The sequence below is a fragment of the Corythoichthys intestinalis genome, chromosome 16, assembly GCF_030265065.1.
Source record: "Corythoichthys intestinalis isolate RoL2023-P3 chromosome 16, ASM3026506v1, whole genome shotgun sequence".
In the NCBI taxonomy this organism is placed as follows: Eukaryota; Metazoa; Chordata; class Actinopteri; order Syngnathiformes; family Syngnathidae; genus Corythoichthys; species Corythoichthys intestinalis.
In genome coordinates this window covers 29,749,417-29,774,525 of record NC_080410.1, presented here as the reverse complement: position 1 = coordinate 29,774,525, position 25,109 = coordinate 29,749,417, and the positions used below count along the sequence as shown (strand labels likewise).

The 25,109-nt window shown below is 41.4% G+C and overlaps 3 protein-coding genes across 5 annotated transcripts in view; all 3 read left to right on the top strand.

The window, feature by feature from the left end:
* Positions 1 to 76: 76 nt before the first annotated feature.
* jmjd6 (jumonji domain containing 6, arginine demethylase and lysine hydroxylase) lies at positions 77 to 3,219 on the top strand. The gene is made up of 6 exons (XM_057817073.1): positions 77 to 477; positions 1,294 to 1,682; positions 1,756 to 2,042; positions 2,123 to 2,258; positions 2,318 to 2,453; positions 2,765 to 3,219. Exons 1-6 carry the CDS (start codon positions 349 to 351, stop codon positions 2,894 to 2,896), a joined length of 1,209 nt encoding a protein of 402 aa, XP_057673056.1. The 5' UTR covers positions 77 to 348; the 3' UTR covers positions 2,897 to 3,219.
* Positions 3,220 to 4,480: 1,261 nt separating this feature from the next.
* On the top strand, positions 4,481 to 12,381 carry LOC130931661 (cell surface glycoprotein 1-like). Of its 2 annotated transcripts, none has more exons than XM_057860603.1 (4): positions 4,481 to 4,711; positions 5,681 to 6,662; positions 8,390 to 8,489; positions 11,800 to 12,381. In XM_057860603.1, exons 1-4 carry the CDS (start codon positions 4,517 to 4,519, stop codon positions 11,912 to 11,914), a joined length of 1,392 nt encoding a protein of 463 aa, XP_057716586.1. In that variant the 5' UTR covers positions 4,481 to 4,516; the 3' UTR covers positions 11,915 to 12,381. The 2 variants fall into 2 exon arrangements, with proteins under 2 accessions (XP_057716586.1, XP_057716587.1); XM_057860604.1 differs by lacking the exon at positions 11,800 to 12,381 and adding an exon at positions 11,419 to 11,523 and having other exon boundaries at positions 4,483 to 4,711.
* Positions 12,382 to 12,850: 469 nt separating this feature from the next.
* The window catches only part of cdc27 (cell division cycle 27), a 44,784-nt gene continuing 32,525 nt past the window's right edge, over positions 12,851 to 25,109 (top strand). The window contains exons 1-9 of one of the 2 annotated variants that reach the window (XM_057817564.1): positions 12,851 to 13,017; positions 16,190 to 16,265; positions 16,334 to 16,481; positions 16,551 to 16,676; positions 16,746 to 16,843; positions 16,906 to 17,051; positions 17,223 to 17,443; positions 22,460 to 22,559; positions 22,626 to 22,735. In XM_057817564.1, coding sequence (XP_057673547.1) covers positions 12,991 to 13,017; positions 16,190 to 16,265; positions 16,334 to 16,481; positions 16,551 to 16,676; positions 16,746 to 16,843; positions 16,906 to 17,051; positions 17,223 to 17,443; positions 22,460 to 22,559; positions 22,626 to 22,735 — 1,052 coding nt within the window. In that variant the 5' untranslated portion in view covers positions 12,851 to 12,990. The remainder of the gene's footprint in view (positions 13,018 to 16,189; positions 16,266 to 16,333; positions 16,482 to 16,550; positions 16,677 to 16,745; positions 16,844 to 16,905; positions 17,052 to 17,222; positions 17,444 to 22,459; positions 22,560 to 22,625; positions 22,736 to 25,109) is intronic. The other variant, XM_057817565.1, reaches the window with a different exon arrangement.

Genomic DNA, 25,109 nt, shown 5'->3' with positions numbered 1-25,109 from the left:
GTATGTTTCTTATGGGCGGGGCTATTATACGTACTGGCCAATGAGCATTCGATAATCGCTTTAGGGGCATGACCCGCTGTGACAAGCACTTGCGAAAGCGTTTTGTGTACCTGAGTCGCCGGCTAACAGATCAAGCTTCTCAACACGCCATGCAGACACGTGAAACGTACTCCTCAGTGTCATAAGAATCATCTTTAGAGTTGTTACGGAATTGTGTTTGACATGTTTCGACGTCTTAATCAGGGAAATATTTGGTCGGCTGTCTTTCGATGCGGCTGAGAAGCGAATGAGTACACAAAGCGTTAGCCCCTGGTTAGCTTAAGTATCGACGGGAACGAAACGGAAGGAATGAACCACAAGAGCAAGAAGAGGATTAAAGAGGCCAAACGCAGTGCCAGGCCAGAGTTGAAGGACTCGCTAGACTGGATAAAACACGCTTATCACGATACATTTAACGTGTCGCACAGCTCTGTCAAGGTAATGTGGCACGTTAGGATAAGCTAATGCTAGGTAGCTGTGGCTAACGTATCACGTCGATCGACGCTCTTTCGAGAATATTCTCAATGTGACGACGTAATCTAAACGAACATTTACTCAATTACAACACTACAGAATATGTTACCAAAAAAATTGGAGAGCTGGTATTAAATGATCATGTTTCTGAATGAGTACATTTCAATGCCAATGACAGCGATGGACGTCCAAATCAATTTTGCTTTCGTGCCGTAACAGTACATCTGAATTTAGACGCCGATTGCTGTCATTGAATGAGTTAGTCATCAGGAAATTAGTTTTTAGGTAAAAAAAAAAAAAAAAAAGCATGAAATGGGCCATTTCCATCTTATTCAATGAGTGCGTCCGCTCATTCATCTTATTGCTGATCACGCGACAGGAAACTGATCACATCAAATTTCACCAAGAACAAGAATAATAGCTCATTCTGAAGATCTATGCGAGATTTTGAACACCAAAATTGATCTAAACCTATGTCAACTGAATTTAACTTTTCTGAATACTGTTACTTGGTTTTACAATCCACGTCATCAACAAGTTTGACAAGGATTTCTTTGCGTGAATTGATGGGAATCTAAATTTTGGCGGAAATAGAAAAAGTCAGCTGGTGATCTGGATTTTGTATCGTACATAACATGGTCACTCTTGCCAGTGAACCATTGCCCAATCATAACCAGTTCATTCAAATGTGGAACAGCAATTTGCTATGCATAAAGCAGACGTGTCTGTAAGATAGTTCCCAAGGGGAAGAAATTGAAAAGGTGCTTTTTTTCGCCACAGGACAATGTGGAACGCGTGGACGCGGTACGTCTGAGCCCTGAAGAGTTCATCGAGCGCTTCGAGAGGCCCTACAAGCCCGTGGTTCTCCTCCGCTGTCAGGAGTCGTGGCCCGCGCAGCAAAAATGGACCCTGGAGCGTTTGAAACGCAAGTACCGCAACCAGAAGTTCAAATGCGGAGAGGACAACGACGGCTACTCCGTCAAGATGAAGATGAAATACTACGTGGAGTACCTAGAGGGCACCCGCGACGATAGCCCGCTTTACATCTTTGACAGCAGCTACGGCGAGCACGCCAAACGTCGAAAACTACTGCAAGACTACGAAGTGCCAGTCTTTTTCACTGATGACCTCTTTCAGTTCGCCGGAGAGAAGCGTCGGCCGCCATACAGGTCAGTGACCCACCTTTAGATCATGCGGGGTGCCGTACCGTTCGTGACGTGACTTATTTTTGGGGGTCCTCAGGTGGTTCGTGATGGGTCCTGCTCGCTCGGGGACGGGCATCCACATTGACCCACTGGGCACCAGCGCCTGGAACGCTCTGGTACAGGGCCATAAGAGGTGGTGCCTGTTCCCCACAAACACGCCACGAGACCTCATCAAGGTGACGCGAGAGGATGGCGGCAATCAGCAGGACGAGGCCATTACCTGGTTCAACGTGGTGTACCCCCGTACGCAGCAGCCTGGATGGCCCCCTGAGTTTCGACCACTGGAGATACTGCAGAAACCCGGAGAGACGGTCTTTGTGCCCGGTCAGTAATGTCATGCTGAAGATGATGAGATGTCACAAACAGATCAATACTTGACTTTTCATTCATTGCCACGCAAACAGGCGGCTGGTGGCACGTTGTGCTCAACCTAGACACTACCATTGCTGTCACGCAGAACTTTGCCAGCACTACCAACTTTCCCATTGTTTGGCACAAAACTGTCCGTGGACGCCCCAAACTGTCCCGCAAGTGGTACAGGTAAGAAGCGCATGCCATCGTCACAGCAACAAGATTTTAAACATGTCTATGTGTTTTAGGATTTTAAAGCAGGAGCGACCCGATCTGGCGGCGCTGGCGGACCGAGTGGACCTGCAGGAGTCTACGGGAATCGCGTCCGACAGTTCCAGCGACTCGTCCTCGTCATCCTCCAGCTCCTCCGACTCAGACTCCGATGTAAGTGATGCGGACGCTGGCGCATCCTTGCTCACTTGGGCTGCCACGATAAAACTCTTTCAGTACCACTGACAATAATAGATGATGATAGTAAATAATAGATTTTTCTTAGCGCATGGTTTTTGATTACAATACACATTTCCAGCTAAAATGTTTTGCCCAGAGTAATATAACATTAAATAGCATGATTCATATACGAGTTGACAAATCACAAAACAGTGATTAATCAACTATCCAAAATAATAGTTTGTAGCAGCCCTATCGCTAGCTTTTGGCTGCTGCTGACGTATTTTGTTGCCCCCTCGCCACAGGCTGAGTCGTGCTCAGAAGGGGACGCGGCGTCCCACCGCAGGAAGAAGAGACGCACGTGCGGCTCGGCGGCCAACGGAGACACTCGCGGGAACGACGACTGCCTCAGCAAAGAGAGGAGTTCGTCGCGGTGACAGCCGACGTCGCGGTGACAGGCGCCATGTCGGCGCAAACTTTTTTTTTTTTTTTTAAACTGTGGTCAAGACGTTCCTGCAGTGAAGATGTTTAAACTTTCACTAGGAAACCCTCGTGCCTTGTCAAATATCATTTGTGTTGACCAATAAAATATTTTGTAAGACTGAAATCATGCTGAGTGATATTAATGTGGTTAGAATTTCTTGCCGGAACTCCCCGACGTGAAGGTCGCCATGGAACCAGAAATTTTATTCATTTATATATTTTTTGGGGGGGGGGTCGAAACTACTGAAATGCAAAGAAAACTGTTTTGGTCAATTATTTCTAGAACACAAACAAAAACTGATTTTCATTCAAAATTTTATTTTTTCAATGATTTGCAAAATTAAACAGCTATAACCGGAACTTCCATCTCCTAATTTTCATTTCCCTCATTTCCTCACATACTAAATGCCAAATCTCAATTTTAACTACTAAGAATATAGGATGTATATTAAAATTGAAGATAATGAAACATTTGCTTTTTTTGTGTTGTTTTAAACAAAGATGTAAGTAAGATACATTCAGAAAAATAAGTACAAATGACTTATAGTATGCAGAGTGAAATGGAATATATTTTGAAGATTGGGCAAACATTGACTTTTTTAAACCATAAGGAAATTAGTAGCCTAACATAAAGGAACAAATATTAGTCCAAAGTGCACATTGACAGCTAAGGTGTTCTGAACCTCCCGATCAGAGCAAATAAAACTAAATATGATAAATAAGCTTCCTTAACTCTTTCCTTGCTCTTAAAGATTTGATCCATTTTCTGTTGCATTTACCTTTTTTATTTTTTTTTGCTGTTTCAGAAAACATGCACATTTGAACCAATCAGAGCTAACTATCTCTGGTGATCACATGTCAGTATGTCAGCCAATTGAACGGATACATGAGTCCAGGTGTTTTGCTTTGCTGCTTGCATTTGCACATTGACCTGACTTGTCATCGTCAGACTCAGACTCACTGCAGCAGCTGGGGAAACCTCCATGCAGTCCGTGGAATAAAATAAATAATAAATATCGGTGGAAATGGATTATGCTACACAAGCACTTTATTATGCTTGTTGTTAACACTTGCGTATGTAAATCTGATGTTGGTATATTGTTTTCTTCTTGGAGATGAAATGCATGTGTGGCTGCTTTGTATTTTTTTTTCTACATTGCGTTTTGACAGTTGCCATCATATTTTCGGAATCAAAGGTCCGTATACCGGAACTACGTTCCGGCCCTGAATATTATACCGGAACTACGTTCCTGATCGTTCTGGCCCACTTTCACCCCTGCTAATACAGAAGACCAGGAATGCTAAAATCAAAAGTGTAATGTTAAATAACGTCATTCTAGAATTTGTTGACATTTAAGTGTACGTTTTTTTCAGTTTTGACATTAAAATTCAACTTTTTTAAGGTAACATTTCATTTTTATTTTGCTATTTCATTTTGGTTTCCCGGAAGTAACAAATTATGACGCGACATTATTTTGAAAAGTTTGCCGGATGCCTGTCGAGTGGCGTTTCAAAGCTTGACTCTGGAGTATAAATTTGCGCGCGTCGTCAATGCGTGCGTGCGCTCGGCTGTCATGGAGCTTCAAGTGGAGCCGAGCGTCGTCGCTGTCACCGCGCTAGCCCTGTTGGTGGCCGCCGCCGTTCTCCTCCGCCGAAGGAATAGAAAGACCGACTCCCCGGTCGTCCGGTCCCCGTTGACCGCCGCCTCAGTCACGCACGCCGGCGCAGACGATGAGCCTCCGTCCAGACGTTTGGCAGCTGAGCTTCAGGTTGTCTTCTTGCAACTTTCCAAAAGAATAATCTGTTTTTCAAATTTTCAGATCACTTTAACTAGTTTCACGTTAAGAGAAAGCAACTGACACAGTTTGTTATTCGCCAGTTGGTTCTACGTTAATTGACTTTACAAGTTAAAACCTGATTATAAATCTCCCATTGCGAGTACTCGATCGAGTTGACTGCAACAAGTGTGTTTGAAAGTTCATGAAACGGGCCTTTGGAACAGATCATATTTAGAGGTATGTTACAAAACATAAAAGAACCTTTTTATTAAAGCAGAGAATCTCATTTGGATGGAGATTTGAAACATGAACAAATGAGCCCTAAATTAAAAGAATCGGTTCGTGATTGCACTCATGTTCTTAATTGTCCCCCACTGACTTGGACTTGGATTTGACCAAAATCTTGAGCTTTTACAGTTTAAACGGGTCATTTTAATTGTCGAAATTCTCCAAAACTGTGAATATGGGCTCTGAAAGAATGAACATTATCTTGTGAGAATAAAAAAAAAAAAATCTCAACAGAATGAAACATTACTAAAACCGACCAATGAGAAATAGAATTTTGCCGAATTCCACAATAAAAATGGCAGCTTGCACTTAGGCTTAAGTTTCCTTGCGGTCCAATGGGCAATTTTGCAAAGATGAGCAGCGACCGTATTTGGTGGTGATGCTCACACCTGGTGTTCATGTCTGTTAGGGTACACTGTGGCGTTGGGGGAGGGTGTTGAGTTTCAAGAAACTTGACAGTGTTCATATGTAGGGGACGTACCATGTGTGGTTGTGTGTCAGCAGCAGGTGGTGGCAGCTTGTCAACAACCAGACCTGCAATTGACAGGACGGGGAAGGTTGTGCTTCCCAGATCACCCATGTTTGCTCATTCAAGTCTATCGTTGTTAATAGCTCCAAATTATTATCCTTCACTGCCGATTTGTGACTGAGTTTGACATTTAATCTTCCTAGGCGGGCCCACAACCTGAAGCGGTTTCCAGAAAGGATTCAGAACCTGTTCAAGAATCCCAGTCAGAAGACAACTTAGTTGAACCAGTTTGCAGATCAGAACCTGTCTCACAATCTGCGTCTTTCCAGGAAACTGTTTCAGTGCCAGACCCACTTATAGAAGCACAGACAAAACCCATAGTTTCAGAGCTTTTGCCAGATGAATTTGGCTCTGAATCTGAGCTAGTTTTAGCATCACCTTCAGGGCAGGAAACTGCTGTCGCCGAATCAGAGCCAGAGCAAGAACCTGTGCTTGACCAACCTTCAACATCAGAAACAGTCTCTCAGCCAGTACCTGTACTTGAAACGCTTTCAGCACCAGATCCAGTTCAAGAAACTAAACCTCAGCTAGAACCTCTTTCAACACCAGAACCTGTCCCTCAGCCAGAATCTTTACATGAAACACCTTTAGCACCAGAGCCACTTCCAGGAACAGTTACTCAACTAGAGTCTGCCATAGAACCATGTTGTACTCTGGAACAAGTCTACAAATCCACCGTCAACGCTGTACCAGAACAACTTCCGGATGCAGAATTGTGCTCCAAACCAAAACCAGAAGTGGTTATCCAACCCGAATCTGCCATATTATCCTGTCACACTCTGGAACAAGATTCTGAATATCCCGTTGAAACGGTACCGGAACAACTTCCGGATGCAGAACCCTCTTCAGAACCAAAACTAGATGCTGTCGCACCAGTTTCTATGCCTGCTTCAGTGGCACGTGGGGTCCCAGAAGTAGAGCAGTCCATAAAACCAGTTTCAGAACTACAGCCTCTTGTCCAGTCAGAACCAGAACCTCACAATGACCTAAGGGCTGTGCCTGAACAACTTCCAGGGACCGTGGGTGAACCTGTGCAAGTGCTGTCGCTAAGATCCGAACAGGAGAAACTCCCGGCGGCTGACGTGGTGGCGCCAGCGGACGAGCAAGCGGAACTGGAGCTAAATGGTAAAAATGCTCACATTTACATGTGTGGATACAGTGCTGGCCAAAAGTATTGGCACCCCTGCAATTCTGTCATATAATTTCTCCCTGAAAATGATTGCTATTAAAAATGCTTTGTTAGTAATATCTTCATTTATTTTGCTTGCAATGAAAAAACACAAAAGACAATGAAAAAAAATCGATATCATTTTACAAAAAACTCCAAAAATGGGCCAGATGAAAGTATTGGCACCCTCAGCCTAATACTTGGTAGCACAACCTTTAGACAAAATAACTGCGAACAACCGCTTCCGGTATCCATCACTGAGTTTCTTACAATGCTCTGCTGGAATTGTGGACTATTCTTCTTTAGCCAACAGCTCCAGGTCTCTGAGATTTGAAGGGTGCTTTCTCCAAACTGCTATTTTCAGATCTCTCCATAGGTATTCTATGGGATTCAAGTCTGGACTCATTGCTGGCCAATTTAGAAGTCTCCAGTGCTTTCTCTCAAACCATTTTCTAGTGCTTTTTGAGGTGTGTTTTGAGTCATTGTCCTGCTGGACGACCCATGACCTCTGAGGGAGATCCAGCTTTCTCACACTGGGCCTACATTATGCTGCAAAATTTGTTGGTAGTCTTCAGACTTCATAATGCCATGCACACGGTCAAGCAGTCCAGTGCCAGAAGCAGCAAAACAACTCCAAAACATCAGGGAACCTCCGCCATGTTTGACTGTCGGGACCGTGTTCTTTTCTTTGATGGCCTCGTTTTTTTCCCTGTAAACTCTATGTTGATGCCTTTTCCCAAAAAGCTCTACTTTTGTCTCATTTATCCAGAGAACATTCTTCCAAAATGTTTTTGGCTTTCTCAGGTAAGTTTTGGAAAATTCCAGCCGGCTTTTTTATGTGTCTGGGTCAGAAGTGGGGTCTTCCTGGGTATCCTACCATAGAGCCGACGGATAGTACGGGTTGACGCTGTTGTACCCTCGGACTGCAGGACAGCTTGAACTTGTTTGGATGTGAGGACATAGGCTGAGTCAAATTTAATCCATTTTAACGGCTGCCCCTGTGATTTAGTTATTGCCACCGCCTGTTATGTGCCACAGGTAAGTAACAGGTGCTGTTAATTACACAAATTACAAAAGCATCACATGATTTTTCAAAGGGTGCAAATACTTTTGTCCGGCCCATTTTTTGAGTTTTGTGTGAAATGATAATGATTTTTTTTTTTTCCCCATTCTCTTTTGTGTTTTTTCATTGCAAGCAAAATCAATGAAGATATTACTACCAAAGCATTTGTAATTGCAATCATTTTCTGGGAGAAATTGAGCATTATCTGACAGAATTGCAGGGGTGCCAATACTTTTGGCCATCACTGTAGAACTGCCAACAGTCCCTGATTGGGCGGGACAATGGGTGTCCGCCGCAATCCGGGACTGTTGGCAACCCTAATGCGGGATCACGCCAGTCTGCTAAACATTTTTACAGAAAAATTGTGCGATTGTCAGAAGGAAATGTGTGTGTGGGCTCTCCATTGGAGCATTTTGGAAGTTGGCGTGTTTGTGGGCGGAGCTGCCATCTGCCGCTTGAATGCAGCTTACCAGCACGTGTGCGTCTCCTCTGTTCCCAGAAAACCTTTGAGCTCATCCTGCCAGGCCGAAGAATTAGTCGGCTGTAATTCTATTAGGAGATCCGCGTGATCAACAGCGGTGTCACGATGTCTTACCGGGATATGTCCTGCTTACGTTGCAGGCGCGGCGGGAGAAGATGAAAAAGTGACATTCACGCCTGGAAAGAAAGCCAACAAGATGGTGACGCTGATGAGCAAGGAGGAACTGGAGGAAGAGCAAAGGTCAGCACATTGGAACCAAAGCAACAAACTCAAATGTAGTTGGTTTGACGTCAAGTGAGACTGGCGTTCCCTTGGTCACGACCACATTGCTGAGGTCGTTACGGGGTTTGGGGGGGCTCTGTAACACTTGGATTCAAAGTATTTGAGTTTTTTCTGAAGAACCCATCAGTGCCGGTCTTAGGAGAAAATTCCTAAATGAAAATGTCACATGTGAGTGACCTCTGAGGCCAAATATGGAGGACCAGGTCTGCCAAAATTAAATAGTTAATTTTGAAATTTAAAATTGTGATTTATTGAGATTTTTGTATAGCAATTTTTATATTTATTTAAATTCTTATTAATTCATTTATAACTTATTTATTCCAGCATTTATTTCAATTGTTTAAAATTTATTTCAACATTGACAGGAACGTATAAAATAATTTTAGTGTTATGCATTTTTTTCCCAATTTTTATTCATTATTTTTTTATTTCAGAATTTATGTCAGCATTTTTTAATTATGTCTACAGTATTTACGTTTTTATAGACTTAGTTTTTTGTTCATCTAGATTTCTATCATTTATTACATTAGTTTATTCCAACAATTCAATTAAGTTTTTGTTTTTAGAGCTGCAGCTATTTATCATTTAAGCAAAACACTTGGTAACTTTTAGGTTTTGGTCGATTTTAGACGCCTGTGGACAAAAGCGGGAGTGTTTTGCCTTAAGGAAGACTGCATTTCCCATGAGTACCAGCGCACACCCACATAGTGTCTTAAAATGACGCAGGGCCGCTAAATAGGGGGTCTGCATTGTTGGCGAGGCTTTCAAAGCTGACAGAGTGGAATCACAGACAAGCTTTTTTTTTCGTTTCGTTGTGAATAAATGCTTAAATCCCTGAAATCTTTATAGATAAGGACGTAAAACAGTCTCAATTCTTGGTTAAAAGCAAAAAAATTGTACAGTTAGCATTTATTTTACGTAAATATGTCTAAGTACAATGCTAGTCTGTTAGTGAATGTAGCTAGCAGCCGCCTCATGTAAACGGAGCTTTTCTGTTGAAAATTCTTGTGAATAAATGCTTAAATCCCTGATTTCTTTATAGATATGGACGTAAAACAGTCTCAGTTCTTGGTTAAAAGCAGAAAAAAAATGTGCAGTTAGCATTTATTTTACTTAAACATGTCGAAGTACAATGCTAGTCTGTTATTGAATGTAGCTAAAGGCCGCCTTATGTAAACAGAGCTTTTCTGGTGAAAATTCTTGTGAATAAATGCTTAAATCCCTGAATTCTTTATAGATATAGAGGTAAAACAGTTTCGATTCTTGGGTAAAAGCAAAAAAAAAAAAAAGTGCAGTCAGCATTTATTTTCCGTAAATATTGCGAAATATGATGCCAATGCAGTGGCGGCTAATTTCTCCCATTGATTTTTTTTTTCCACAACGTTTCAAAATGCATGCATGGTATGAAAAATATAATAATTAGTACCTTGAATCCTCGAACAAATCACTCCTGAGACAATCCTTCCTGTTTGTATGTGGTACAGCTTTTGTACTTTTTCAACAGAAATCCGGCGTTAGATCGCTGCGTGCGTGTTTGTGAATAGCTCCTCTTGATGTGGGCGGCCCCCTACTTTAAGGTGAGGCGTAGTGCATGACCGATCTGATTTGTCAATACTATTATGAAGTCTACGGGCTCACCAATAGCATATGACAGTTAGCAACCGTGTGGCTAACCCCCCCACCCCACTCGAACTGGTCAGTGCTGACGAGTTCTGTTGGGGGGGGGGGGGGGGGCGCCATGCAAGTGAGTGAAAGCCGGGCCAATAAAAAGCGTTGGCATCAACTTCTGTCTTTATAATGAACGGGGGAAGTGACGTATGCCGTAAAGCAGTCAGCACATTTGTAGTTTTTTTTTTTTGTGTGTGGCAGGGTTCCTGCCACCCGTCTCAAAGTTAATTAGTTGCAGTGGTAGCGATGCAGACCCCCTCAAGATTTAAAAGTGGTGTCATTCAACAAGATGTCAGTCAACATACCACAAATGTTATGAAAATAATTTTTAAGGTTGAAAAGTTACTTAGTGCTGCTTTAAGTAATCAATTTATAAATGAATTAGTTTGATTAATCAAGAAATGGGATAACAATCATTTGATCTGTTGCAAAATAATTTTAGGATATGTAAAACAAAGAAACGAAGTGTTTATGCTTGCAATAACATTTATTTTGACTTGCACATCTATTGGCGCCAAGATTGCATTTTCAAAACAATAAATAAATAATAAAAATGTCTTAAATAAAGACATTATTAAATACCCGAGTGTTTCTTCAAACAGAATTGCACTTTCATTTACGAGCACTAAATTCCCCCCCAAAATTAAAATACCTGAGCATAGCCTGAAACTCTACAAAGATTTATGAGGATCTAACTACTGGTACTACAAAAGAATATTTTCTAAAAACTATTAAAGAACAACAATTGATTGATTTGCTGCTTCTTTGTGCCTGCCCGACCCCGGATTAAGCGATAGATGATGGATGAACGGATGGATGTCTTTTGCCGAAAACAATCTCAGGCAGCAGCAGTTTATAAGTCATTTTAATACGTCACTCGAATTAAACAAATGATCAAAGCAGCAAAATTCGATTTGTTATTCAAATTCCTCGATTTCTTCTATTAATCATTGCAGCACTAGTTTATCACTTTTTAGTGATTTCATTTCACGCTCCTGGTCCTCCATAGCCAGTCATTCTCCTAAGAAAAAAACCCTTCCTTTAATTGGGTCATTTGATAAGAGCTTCATAAATGTGACACCAACTGTACCAATAGGTTTGTTCGTCGACCAATTAATGACTTTTTGTAGTATTAATAAGGTGAAAAAAACATTTTAGTGCTTGTCCTCATGAATGTCACTTTAGGGTGAGCTTTCACTTTCTTTTTTTTTTCTTTCAGCTAATCCACTACTGTGAGCAAAACAATGGAAGACGAGTCTGCGAAAGAACGCGATTTTGAACGATGACCTGCAAAAATAAAAATAAAATCTTGCGCTATCTCAAACCAGTAGCGAGTTCAAAATATGACATTTCAGGACAAAAATGGCTAAATTGAAAAGTTTGCATCATTCTGTCCTATTGCAGGGATGGACGTCCAATACGTTTTGACTGGGACCTCTCTTGGTCAAAATGGATTGGGCGTCCATCGCCGTCAATGGCAGCCAGTGAGTTAAAAAAAAACAAACAAAAACCAAAAAATCATATGACCACTTTGTAATCCCCCCCTCATCTGTCCATCCATCTGCCATCCGTGCGTCCATCCATCCTGTTGTCCTCCCAGGGTGCAACAGGAGCAGTTGGCGGCCATTTTCTTGCTCCTGAGGGAGAACGCCGAGGCACTGGGCGAGGTGACTGAGGGCGACATGGAGGAACAGCTTAAGCTCTACTCGCTGTGACCTGCTTGAGTTCCCTTCCAGCGTTTCAACCAGCTTGTTTGCAAAGTGGTAAAATAGAAACAGAAGTTGTCTTATTTGAACAAAAATTGTTGGAAAACAAAGGGTGAGCTTTTTGTTACACAACAACACGACTTCCTTACAAACTGACGCGCTACACGATGAAGGAACATTTTGTAGTGCAGTAGGAATGTGGAGAGAGGTGTCAATTTTTTCACATGTACATTTTAAAGTGTGGTGGGCCAGGAGTGCTAAAATTAAATCCTGCACAGCAATGCCCCCCCACAGTATTTAATTATACATGCCATTTTTTTTTTCATTTATTCAAATTTATTTTGGCTTCTATATTTCAATTTTTCAGTTTTATGTATTTCATTATGTCAATTAAATTCAAATATCGAAATAAACTCTGAAAAACTGGTTGATTGTTGAAATAAAGTTTTAAATGTTGGGAAAAAAATAACACTGACGTCTAAAATGCTATTATAGTATTTACATATTTAATTTTGTATTTGAATTTTAATATATTTTAGCATGTATTATTGTATAATTGTTATAATTTCGTATTACTGTATTTGTTCTTAAATATTTTTTCCATTACTTTAAATGTAGCTATTTCATATTAGTTCACGTGCTGATATGTGTAAACAAACAAACAAAAAAACATATATATATATGAAATGTAGTGAATAAACGCTTGGATGAAAAAAATACCTTATAAAAATTCAACATAAATAAAAATCGAAATGTTGAAATAAAAAAATTGAAGTACGTACTATAAATCGTAAAAAACAAACTTAAAATGGTCGTTGACATAAAATATAGCAAAAAAATCATGTATTTATTACGATTATTCATTTGTTATTGTTTAAAATTTTAAACTTACACGTTTTAGTTGGCGAGCGACGGTCGTTCCCGTGCAACCGCGAGGAGGCGCTAACAATTTCCTTTCCCTTCCCGTTCACTTCCGGCCGCTCGCGCTCGGCATTTTCCGGCTGATTTCGGCCGCTAACGGTCAGAATGTTCAAATCCTGCCGGAGCCTGAGGTGAACAGGAGAGAAAGAAGCGACAGCGACGGAATGACGGTGTTGCAGGAACCCGTCCAGGTAAGAATGAAAGCCCCATTGAAGCTCCGAGGCGCGGTCGAGGCCTGGCCGCCGTCGCTCTTCCACGTCCCGGCCTCGTCGGCTGCTCCAGTCCGGGGACTGCGGCGCCTTCTCGGGCCGCACGGGCCTCCCCCGTAGGAGCTTATTGGCGTTTGGCTTGCAAATTCAACTCGGACGGAAGGTCACAGAGGTCAAGCGTGAAGGCTTTCCGCCACATTGACCAGCTTTTGACGCCGCTAACCTCTTCTTTAACCCGAGCAGCGGTCGGCCCAGTTCACGTCCCCGTTGTCGCCCTACCAATGACGCCAGGACGCGAACTACGAGAAAAGCCAACATGTGCACCCCAAATTTTGAATTTCACTGGAGATACGAACGCTGCTGTTGTCGAACAACAAGCAGTCAGTGTGCTCACGCCTTTAAAATCGGTGGCAAATGGAGATGACGACGAATAACTTGCTGGACGACGTGCAAGATAAAAGAATAGTGCTAAGTCAATAAAAATGGCAAAGCACCTGCATTTCAAAATAGTCTATCATTGGATAGTCTGCCTAGTTTGTCAGAATCCCGTTAGGATTGAGGATTTGATGCCAATTTTTTTCAACTGACCTGACTTGACTTGTCAAGAAATCAATGTAATTTGGTAGGACTGAATTTGACTATAAACTTGGTCCTCCTCCTTGGTTAACTAGAGTTGAGTCACATCAAACTTTACAGTAAACAACAATAGAAATCTGCTAAGAAAGCTTGAAATTGAGGTTACACCCACCTCGGGTACTCGCAAGAAGTACAGGATCCCAGAAGTGGAAAGGCGAGAGTAAACACACTTAAAAACTTTAAAAAGTATGAAGTATTTTGCCAATGCACCGGGCGTCCATATGTGGCAAACCGACCTAACTCTAGTGCTAACCCTAAATGATTTAGTTTTCCATCGGAAAATTTGGTATCAACGGCATGGGTGAATCAAGTCTCATTCAACAATGTACACTTGTCTGTTTGACGTTTTGATATAGCGTTAGTGGCCCAAAACCCTGAAAATCAGGTTATTTTAGGTCATGTTTACGCGACAACGATCTTCGCAATAACGCTAAAGTAGCGTTTTGCCGTTATTTTGATTCCGTGTTACCCGACCATTAGGGTTGGACATTAAGCATCGATGGGATCCGGGACTAACACTCCGATTCTCCCGGAACCTTTCGAATTTAAAAAATTTGATTCCATGTTTTGATGCCCTGACCCCCGATCGGAAAAAAATAGCTGCCGACCACCACGAAGAAGATTCCACATGAAGCGTGTGTTTGTGCCTTGCAACTTTATTTCAACCATGGACACGGTGCGGCTGCGCACAAAAGTTTGGCTGAACTTCACAAAGAAAAATGAACAGTCAGCTTAGTGCAACATTTGCAACACAGCTATATCATGCAAAGGTGGCTACACGACCAATATGATTAAACACCTCCGGCTTCATGGAGTACAAGTGCCAAGTAGTGCATAGCTCACTTCCGCGTATTTGCCACGCTGTTCTGGTCCTCTAACCAGTCAGAACCTGGTAAGTAAAAAGAAATTAATCACGTCTGTCTTCTGATGCCCCCGCGACCCGACCCCGGATTAAGTGGTAGATGATGGATGGATGGAATAGTATGAGAATAAGTCGTATTATTACATCGGGCTAATGTAGATATATAAGCAGTTTCGTACTTCATGTAGCGCGTTGCCACCGCCGTTAAAATCAACAGTATTGTTTTAGAATAGGTTTTACAAATAAGAAAATTCTTATTATTTTGCCTCATATACACAAACTATATTCGATAGAAGAATTTATACTAAAGCTTCGTCGTAGCTCCCAGCTAAGGTACATTTATGTAAAGTGCGTAGCGGCTCACAGCTTCCTTGCCCCTACATAAACGTAATATTTGCGACTTTTTCTCGCTTTCTCATAATTATGCGTTAAAGCTTCATCTACACCCAGTGAAGGTGTATTCTCCACCGCAGGAGACACTATCTGTCCAGAACTTACTGCCTGAGAAGGCAGATATGATCATTTTCCTCAACAAAAACTTTCTCATGTTATACTGTACCTGCTGCTAATCTGGACTGGGTTTTAAAAGTTGTTTTTTTGTTTGATATTCTGCACCAGGTTAGCCCATCAGTGGGAGCTCAACAACATGTAACAATGCCAGCTGCGTCAGACATTCTAAAATAAGTTAAAAAATATGTGTAAATGTTTTCTCCGTGAGCTTTTGAAAAATAAACATCTTTGTGAAAGTGCACTCCTGTGGAAAGAAACTTCATCATATTCAAGTCCAAAGACTGATGATTATATACAAGTTAAAAATAGCCCTGTGAGAAATTCATAGTTAATTGAAAGTTCATATAATTTAAAAAAAAATAGTCGACGTTAAGAAATTAAACGATGCAATTTTTTTACCCTGCTTATTAAAGGAATCTGAATCGTTTGGAACCGGAACCGTTCAAATTCAAATGATGCCCAACCCTACCGAGTATTATGTGTGGGAAAACTACGTGCACACGGAAGCACAAAAGTGCCTGAAACTTCAATTTGCCAATGTAGTGTGCATTCCCAATGTGTAGGTGGCAACACCACCAAAACTTGATTCCTGCATGTGACCTTCCCTTCTGCTGTTTCCTCTTTCATCCTGGCTAAATAACAACATGGCGAAGCGTATCAGGCAGAGTAATTTTGTGTGGACTGACGAGGAGGTAGAGCTGTTGCTTAATGTAACGGCCATGCTACTTGAAGACATTTTTTCCATACACTATCGGACTGTCCGCATGCACTGACGTCATCAGTTTCTTCACCCCCTTCGCTAACACATATATTGGAGCATTATCGCCACTTACTGTTCTGGAGTACGGAAGTCAGTTGTCACCCAAAACTCGCTTTTACGTTGTCAACTGTTAAGACGGCAATGAACGGGGGTAGTGTTTTCAAGATTTCCACTCTGGGAGGCATTTTCTACGTGCTAACCCTAAAGTTTTTGTTTTCCATCCTAAATGTGCATATTCTGTATCAATAGACAGAGCGAATCAAGACACATTCAACAATGTACACAATACATGTCTATCTGACGTAGTGTTAGTGGCCACTCCTTGTCAATTGTATCAACTCATCCAGAGGGGAAAAGAAAATAACATCATCACTTTGTGTGTCCAGGCTGCTGTGTGGCAAGCACTCAACCACTACGCCTACCTGGACGCCGTTTTCCTGGCTGAGCGACTCTACGCTGAAGGTAACGTTGGCGACTCGCGTACGACTCTGTTAGCGTGACGCTGAGCCGGTGTATCGTGTGCGTGGCAGTGAGGTCGGAGGAAGCGCTGTACCTTTTGGCCACATGCTACTACCGCTCGGGGAAAGCTTACAAGGCGTACCGGCTGCTCAAGGCACACAGCTCGTCCACGCCGCAGGTGCGCTTCCTGTTGGCCAAATGCTGCGTGGAACTAAGCAAGTAAGAATGCAAAATGACCGCCGGTCTGGCAGAGCCAGGGGTGTGACAACAGCTTTTATTGCGGGTCAGGTTGGCTGAAGGTGAGCAAGTTCTGATTGGCGGTGTGCTAAACAAACAGAAGAGTCAAGACGACCTAGTTAATGAGTTCGGAGATTCGGCGTCCTTTACGCTCTCGCTGCTTGGACACATTTATTGGTGAGCAACCTGTTGGCTGTCGCCTCAGTGACCCTTCTCAAACGGCATTCCATCTTTTTTCTGGAACAGCAAGACTGATCGTGCCGCCAAAGGAGCCGAGTGTTTTCGGAAGAGTTTGTCACTCAATCCGTTTCTATGGTCGCCCTTCCAGAACCTTTGTCTCCTAGGTAACACCTTCCCGTGCTTTGGTTTTGTCGTTGCGTCTGGCTTACACTTTTGACTTTCGTAGGCGACAAAGCGGACGCCGATCAGGTGTTCAGGTTGTCCTCGTTGCAGCATAGTTCAGTAGCCCCATCTCCCCCTTCTATGAGCTCTGCTCAGATACCCTCGAATCGCTTGGACACCGCCTTCATGGAGACGCCACAGCACACTCTGGTACCTCTCACGCGATCTGAGCTCTTTATTTTTGCTTTGTTAGCTCATTAGCTGTCATTGACGGCGATAGATGTCCAAATGGATTGGATATCTTATCACTGTCATTGGCAGCTTCAGATTGCCAATGTTTATTTGCATCTATGAAACCACTCAAGTGTCTTTTTCCCGCAGGAGTTAAATCGTTTGAATTTAGAATCGTCCAATGGGAAACAGACATCCGATTTGACGCTTTCATACATCGACTCGTCGCTCATCACCCCGGAAAGCGGCTCCCTGTTAGGCAACCCCGTTTCCTTAGCAACCGCCGGCTCCTTATTGGCCAAACAGAACAAGCCCAAGAGCGGGCGGAGTTTACTAGGAGGACCCAACTCGCTCAGTCCGCTAACACCCAGGTATGGCTGCCTCAAATTTTTTATAGTGACGAATAACCTTTTTTTTGCAATTATTCAGCTCATGAATTAATCACAAGTATTTTAGCGGTCTATTACTCTGTGCAAAACATTTTAACTGGAAATGTGCATTGGAATGAAAAACTACACACTTGAGAAAGGTTGGACTAAAGTATTATCTAACCAAGTCACTGGGTATGTTTACATGGACAAAATTTCTTCTATCTGATCAGTGTTCGGATTAAGATTATGATCGGATCCGCTGTATTCATGAATACTAAAAACATTGATCTGATTAAGTGTTGCGTGTTCATGCATCACAATGTCAGTCGGAACAAATTATTTGGATTCGTGCAGGTTGATGCTGCGTTTATGTAGTGTCATAATGATGGTAAACAGGGCAAGAAGCTGTTTTTTTTTTTTTTTTTAAAAAAGATTTACTGTCAATTTCAGGCATGAAAATCTCTCACCTTTCGTCGAAATTCGCCGTTTTGAAGACAAAAAGGGTGACCCTACGTGAATTGTATAGATCCGAGGAGAATTTATTTAAGTGGGGGTGGGGGGTAGTCGGGAGTAGGCATGTGCCAGTTACCGGTTTCCCATGGTATGAAAACGTCGCGGTTTCAAAACCTCTAAAAAAATCCCATTACCCGTAGTACGGTATTTGCTATTTTTCATGTGTCAAAAATGCAGCCATAAGTGGTTTGACGCGGCAGCGCTCACCCCTTCTCGTTTGTTGCTGTGTGTGTCCGCGACGCTATTCCAGCAAACCCCCCAAAAAAACACTCGAAACACAAGGCGTACTTTTCTTCAATTTATTGAGCTCTCAAATCGTGGTAACTGAAATATAAAAAATGAATACATTTATAACGTTGTACAATAGTATTTTTCCATGTGTGAGTAGCTTCAACAGATTAGCACCATGAAAAAGTTCGCCAAAAACAAAACACACATTTTCCTTTCAAATTCAATATACTAACTAACTAAAAACTTACAAAGACGAATGTTAGTCTAGGCTTAGGTGGGAAAGCAACATCGTTGAGGTTATAAATGATAAGATTGTAACTTATAATCACAGCCGCTGAGAGAAATAAGTTTGAAGTGGGGAAAAAAAGGATAGCGTCAAAGATCGCTAAATGCGACAGATGATCTTGCCCTAAGCACAAATTCACATTTGCTGGACGAGGTGAGGAATCACTCTCAATATTTAATTAGATGAATGCAGAGAATGCATTTGCCAGCATATTGAATTTGGTGAGAAATGGTTTTAAACCTTTTCATATTTTGCGGTATAACAATGTTACTGCCGTTCGTTGCAGCTTGCATCGAACACTGCCAGAGCTAGCCAAATCTCCGGTGAAAAAATAGCTCCCATTAAGTTAGCGTCAAGCTTGTGTATTTAACGGTAATATAAAAGAAGAGACGCAAGCTTCTTTCTAATGTCAATGTAATTGGTATTTCAGGGACATGTAGCGCCTTTTTTTTCAGTGCAACATTCGTGTACAGTGTTGAACACGTAACTCGTTTAGCTTCTAAGTAAACTTTGTTTCCAAATAAAACATGGCCAGCACAAGGTAGCCTATATGTGTGTCTGTGGTGCCTCCTGCAGATTACTGAAAGACAGTGTGTGTCGACAGAGCTCAATATTCTGTTGGGTTGTTCAGTGTACCGGTGTTCGGCAATTCCTTGCTACGCGGTGAAACGTCTACGCAATGCTCAACGCGCTTGCGCAAACATTCGCACGTATGCGCACATCGGTTAAAAGCGGCGGGTACTCACTATTTTTGATTTTATTGAGTTTTTTTATTACCTTTTCATTCCCTCAAAAACACTTTTTGCATGTATTACCCTCTCATACTTTTAACCATTGTGTTTTTTTGTGGTAGCTTTAAAGCAGTTGACCAGTGACCACATTAGTCACGTAGCCTATTTGAACCGTCCTTATTTGATATAACTACATTTGAGTCTTTTCTTAAGGCATTTTTTAGTACGTTCTGCCTGTATGCATCTAAACAAAACAAGTTGAGAGCGCACGGTAGTACTTTGCGTGTCAAATTCTCATAAAGGATGTATCGCCGATGTAGGACATCTTGGCAGAACGCCGGAACATATGTCCTCCACACCCTTCTCACCTTTTTAACCCCTGGCCCATTTTCATGCCTGCAATTTGCACTTTTTTTTTTTTTTTTTCTTTTGATGCCAGCATAATAACATAGTGTACACATTTATAAAAATCATAAATTTGAACTAAGTGTTCATTAAAATGTTCTGTTACAAAGGAAAACCATAGACTTCATGATGATATTGACGGAGTGATGATCTCTGTGTGATGTTAAAATCTGTTTAGGGCTGCAGCCATCGATTATTTTAGCAATCGATTAATCAACTATTAAGTTTGAATAATCAAGTAATTGGATTATAAACATTCCATGTGTTGCAGAAATGTTAGTAGATGTAAAACCAAGGCTATGCAGTTTCAAAAGAGCATTAAATGCGAATACAAAATAAAATTCCCTGACTGTTTCTTCAAATTATGCAGAATTACACTTTCATTTAAAAATAAAATACCTGAGCGTAGCCTCAAAAGTTATTGAAGAAAAAAAAAGGAGGATCGAAGTACTTCAAAAGAACGATTTCCTAACTTGTATAGCAAAAGCCCGCTTGATTAAATGCTACAAAACTCGTTTTGTTAATCATGCTCTTAACAAGTCGTTCAAACACATATTTCCACAAAAAAGGCCAAATACAGTGGTACCTCTACATACGAAGTTAATCCGTTCCAGGACCTTGTTTGTAAGTCGAAATGGTCGTATGTCGAGCAGGATTTTCCCATAGGAATACATTATAATTCCATTAATTCGTTCCACAGCCCAAAAACCTGCACTAAATCCTTAAAAAATACTGCTGGTGCTATTACAAATGGCAATTACACGTAGCAAAACAAATAAATTATAAATCAAAATTAGAATAATATAATAAAAAGAATAATAATAATTCCTGTAATAGTGTAACGAATCGGGTTCTAATAAGGCGGACGTTTTTTTGTGTACCTGAACGCACCGCGGGGCTGACGTGCCTGGACCAGTGAGCTTGAGTTTCACTTTCACTTTGAATGTTCTCTTGAGAACACCGTCAATTGCGGCAGACAGCAGGCGTTTTGTGTTGAATAAGTTGTGAAAGAAATGATGAAAACGTGGCGAAGCTGGCGATTTCTTTGGAGATGTTACCACAATAAGAATTGTCAGCTTAACTTATAAAGACTGGCGAACGATGGTCGGAGGAGGACCGTGGAAATGTATTGTTGAGCCATTTCACGGATGCCCACCCCACGCTCATATTTTTCTGTCATTTGCATCTTCATTTAGAAGGTAAGCATCAACTTTTTCCTTGTTTCACCACCTGTACCAACCTTTTCTGAAACCTGTGTTGATTTGTCACACAAGAAAATCCGCCGTGCATTCGTCTGCGGTGCTGCCATTGTCGTCGTATTTCGAGCATGTCGTCGGATGTAGAAACAAATGGCGAGTCAAATTTTACGTCGGATGTCGAAAAGTTCGTGTGTCGAAGCGATCGTATGTAGAGGTACCACTGTATACCTCTAAACTAAACAAAAACTTCTTATGTTAGTCTTAACAGGGAGCAGCTGGATTCAGCCATGTTAATTGAGTTGTCACATTCAATGTTGCCACTAGAGGGCAGTGTATCCACCCAAATCGATAACACAAAATGCAAACACTTTCAACACAAACCATTACAAAGTCATTCTAATTAAATTTGATTCAAAGCTTTTTTCTTATCTAATTACTTTAGTTAATCAATTAATCGTTGCAGCACTAAATTGGATTGATGAACTGAAAACGTTGTGTGCGGTAAATATGCAAAAAAGAAATCAAGAAGTGGGCAAATACTTTTTCACGACATTTTATATTAGGAGCATGACAACATATTGAAAAATGATATAGTGTGATAATTTGTAGCCCAAAAGGTTATTGATATGCTTCCACCAAGAATCGATTTTTTTTTTTTTTTAAAAAAGTGTCACTGTTTAAAAAAAATAATAAAGGAACCAACAGGTTGCTACCAAAATCCTCCATTAGAATCGGGTCTATGTTAACTCGCTGGCTGCCATTGACGTTTCTAGACAATAGCGCCGTCAATGGCAATGAAACCAGAGCATTCACAGTCTGTCTTTTGCTGGCATTTGCAGGTCACTTCCTGTTCATTTTAGGGCATTTCTGGGTCACTTCCTGTAGATTTTAAATCACTTGCTATTCATTTGGGGACATTCTTGAGTCACTTCCTTTAAAGTACCTCAAAGTTAACCTGACCTGTAAATACTCCAAAATCAACTAAGTGACTAGTAAATGCCCCTGAAGGAAAAGGAAGTGACTGAAAATCAATTGGAAATTGCATAAAATTCCCCTAAATTAAGTCATTGCCTGGCTTTGGCTGCCATTGACGGCCATAGACGTCCAATCCGTTTGAAGTGGAAGGGTTTCATTTATTTGCTTCCACCCTTCCACTTTAAATGGAATCTATGTCTACTAGTGATGAACTCATTCCAATTCACAGCAGAAGGATGAAAAGATGTTTTTTTTGTTTATTAGTTGTGAATGAATTCCTGACCCATATATCGATAATTTTTGTAATGCCATATTGTGAGATCGTTATCGTCAGCCTTGTACTGCAAATCGTATCGTATTGTGAGGTACACAGTGGTTTCCACCCCTGCCGTACATAATGTATTAAATCAATCAAGGGCCGCTTAACCTTAAATCTGATAGAATCATGGATGACTTTGTAATGTCGTATCAATGTTAAAAAAAAAGTCGATATCGTATGATTATCTTTATTTAAAAAAAAATGTTTTCATAGAGAACTATAGAATCTATAGAAATAAAAAAAAGAAATCCCCTATTTTTTAATTAGTGAACATAAAGAAAATGTATAAATTTTTACCCAAGTAAGGGCGCGTTCGAGTGTTATGTTGTTCCGTCATGTACGTGTCTCTTTGCGCAGTTTCGGCATTTTGCCTCTGGAGCCGAGTCCGGGTGATCCGACGTACCTGCAGAACTTTTCATCTGGTATGGAAACGCAATCTGCAGCTTCCAACAAGAAGGTTAGCGAGCCAACCAGAGCGGCGCTGTCTAACTGACCCCCGCCACTAATGTGTGAAATCTTCCAGGCCGTGTCCAGGATGGGGCAGTCCAAGTCTGTGTTCAGTCAGAGCGGCAACAGTCGCGATGTTCTGCCCATTCCCTTTAATCCTTCGCAGACATCTGCACCTCACGCTAGGTAGCCGCCGCCTTTAACATCACCTAATTACTAAATAACAATACAGTGATCCCTCGTTTTTCTTGGTTTATGGGGAAGCCCCCCCACAATAATCGAAATCTGCGAAGTAAAGGTGTAGTTTATTTACCTTAAAAACATTTTTTGGGTGTGTTCAATGTACAGTGGTATGAAAAAGTATCTGAACCCGTTGGATATTCTCACATTTCTGCATAAAATCACCATCAAATGTGATCTGATCTCTGTCAAAATCACACAGATGAAATCACATTTAATATTTTATGCCCCCCACCCCTTTGGCAGCAATAACTTCAACCAGACGCTTTTTGTAGCTGCAGATCAGTCTCGCACATCGATCAGGACTAATTTTGGCCCATTCTTCTCTACAAAACTGCTGTAGTTCAGTCAGATTCCTGGGATGTCTGGCATAGGGATGTCCCGATCCAGGTTTTTGCACTTCCGATCTGATACCGATATTGTTTTGCACTTCCGATCCGATACTGACCGATACCGGCCTATCTGAGCATGCGTTAGTTTAAAGTTATTTAGCCTCCTTACTTAGTTGTTAGACTCATGTTGAAAAAGGTTTTAGTACTCTTGATAACAACTAGCCAGCTGAATTAGGTGAGTTGAAATAACACACACACAAAACATTATAAATAACAAACAGAAATTGCATAGTCAGTCAGTAAAACGTGCAAATAATATTGTAAACGGTCTTAAAAAAGCAAAACACACAAACAACCTCAGTTGAAAATCCCACAAACCCCCAAGCTATTAGATGCTTTTAATGTTTCGTGCATTAGTTACAAAAATTGTATAAAAAGCCTCTCAGGTTTAAATAAACGACTATTTCAGTGTCAAGTTAACATTTTAAAACAGTAAATAAAATACTCAAGTCCCCATTCTGTATCAGCAGCTTTAAACTACATTCAATTCATTTAATTTTGCGAATCAACTGTTAAAAGTTGTTAAAATTGCTCCCGTTATTCCATAATTTCCCTTCTGTCTACTTTCGACATGTGAAAGTTTTAAACTGTTTTGAAGATAGATTCAAGTCAAGATTTTGCCGATTTAGGAGTATTTTACATAAAAAGTTAATTAGGTTCGCTTGGAAGGTTCACAATAGCCTACTAGGGAAGTCTTCTGCTTTAAGATGGCGGCTGTTTACTAACGCAAGTAGTTTTCAATCCTTCAATGTTGCATACGCCGTCAAGTCTGTCACCTTGCATCTAGTTCTATATACATATGATATCTATTATCTACAGTAAAACGATGTTGAGGTAGTTTGTAGCGGCTATCAGCAGCAGTCAGGTATTCTTGTGTTTTTTTATCCAGCGGCATGAGTTGAGCTAAAGCCGTGAGTTGAGCATTGGCATTACCCGGGTCTATGACAAGCATGTTTACTCTCGGGACGCAATGCGGCCCGTTTCTCATTGCGTCCCGAAGACCGCGCTGTGTATTAGTTCCGCTTTACTTGACATATTTCAATAATCGGAATTTGGATGTTTGTGAATCGCTCAAGGATGTAATGATGGCTGGGCATGTTGTACCGTGGTTCTAAGTGTTGGATGATGCGTCTTTACTCACGAGAGATAATGGCTCTTCATCTAGAATGAATTCTTTGGCAATGACTCTTGTTATTCCCTGGGCTTTGGGACTGTCGAGTGCCAGTTTGTCACGCATAGCAAAAGATTCTGCCAGTGTTAGTTGCGTAGGACCTTTCTTTTTGTCTTCGGTTTTCTTAACATACTCAGGCATGAAAATCTCTCACCTTTCGGCGAAATTCGCCGTTTTGAAGTCAAAAAGGGCGACCTACGTGAATTGCGTAGATCCGAGGAGAAATTCTTTTTGGGAGGAGGGGGGGGTCGGGAGGTTTTATTAAATTATTATTATGATCATCATGTGATTAACTTGGTACGTAAACTGATCGGTTCTTTAAAAAAGGTGACACGGACAGTCAGCAAATCCTTCTAGATGCTTCGCTGACAAGAACCACTCATCGGCCCAAGCTGCGGGCCATTATTCCAAACACGCGCACTCCTTACGTGAAACAAGGAGTGCTCGGCGAGCCTTTGGTTGCATTGCAAAGCTGCGAAAACAAAAAAGCAGGCCTTATCCACACCGGGGCAGACCAGAGCGCAGCATAAACACTTGCCTGTATTTGCCAGCAGATTGAATTTGGTGAGTAATGGTTTCAATCGTTTTCACATTTTGCGATATAAAAAAGTTAATGCCATTCGTTGCAGCTTGCGTTGAACACTGCCAGAGCTAGCCAAATCTCCCATGAAAAAAAATAGCTCCCGTTAAATTGGCGTCAAGCTTGTGTATTTAGTGGTAATATAAACGAAGAAACACACTGTTGAGTCAAATTAAG

Bases quoted from the DNA above. Each gene is read 5' to 3' on its own strand.
- LOC130931661 (XM_057860603.1), top strand. From the start codon at position 4,517: ATGGAGCTTCAAGTGGAGCCGAGCGTCGTCGCTGTCACCGCGCTAGCC. The intron at 4,712-5,680 runs GTTGTCTTCTTG...TAATCTTCCTAG, and splicing joins GTTTGGCAGCTGAGCTTCAG to GCGGGCCCACAACCTGAAGC. The intron at 6,663-8,389 runs GTAAAAATGCTC...CTTACGTTGCAG, and splicing joins AGCGGAACTGGAGCTAAATG to GCGCGGCGGGAGAAGATGAA.
- jmjd6 (XM_057817073.1), top strand. From the start codon at position 349: ATGAACCACAAGAGCAAGAAGAGGATTAAAGAGGCCAAACGCAGTGCC. The intron at 478-1,293 runs GTAATGTGGCAC...TTTTCGCCACAG, and splicing joins TGTCGCACAGCTCTGTCAAG to GACAATGTGGAACGCGTGGA. The intron at 2,259-2,317 runs GTAAGAAGCGCA...TATGTGTTTTAG, and splicing joins CTGTCCCGCAAGTGGTACAG to GATTTTAAAGCAGGAGCGAC.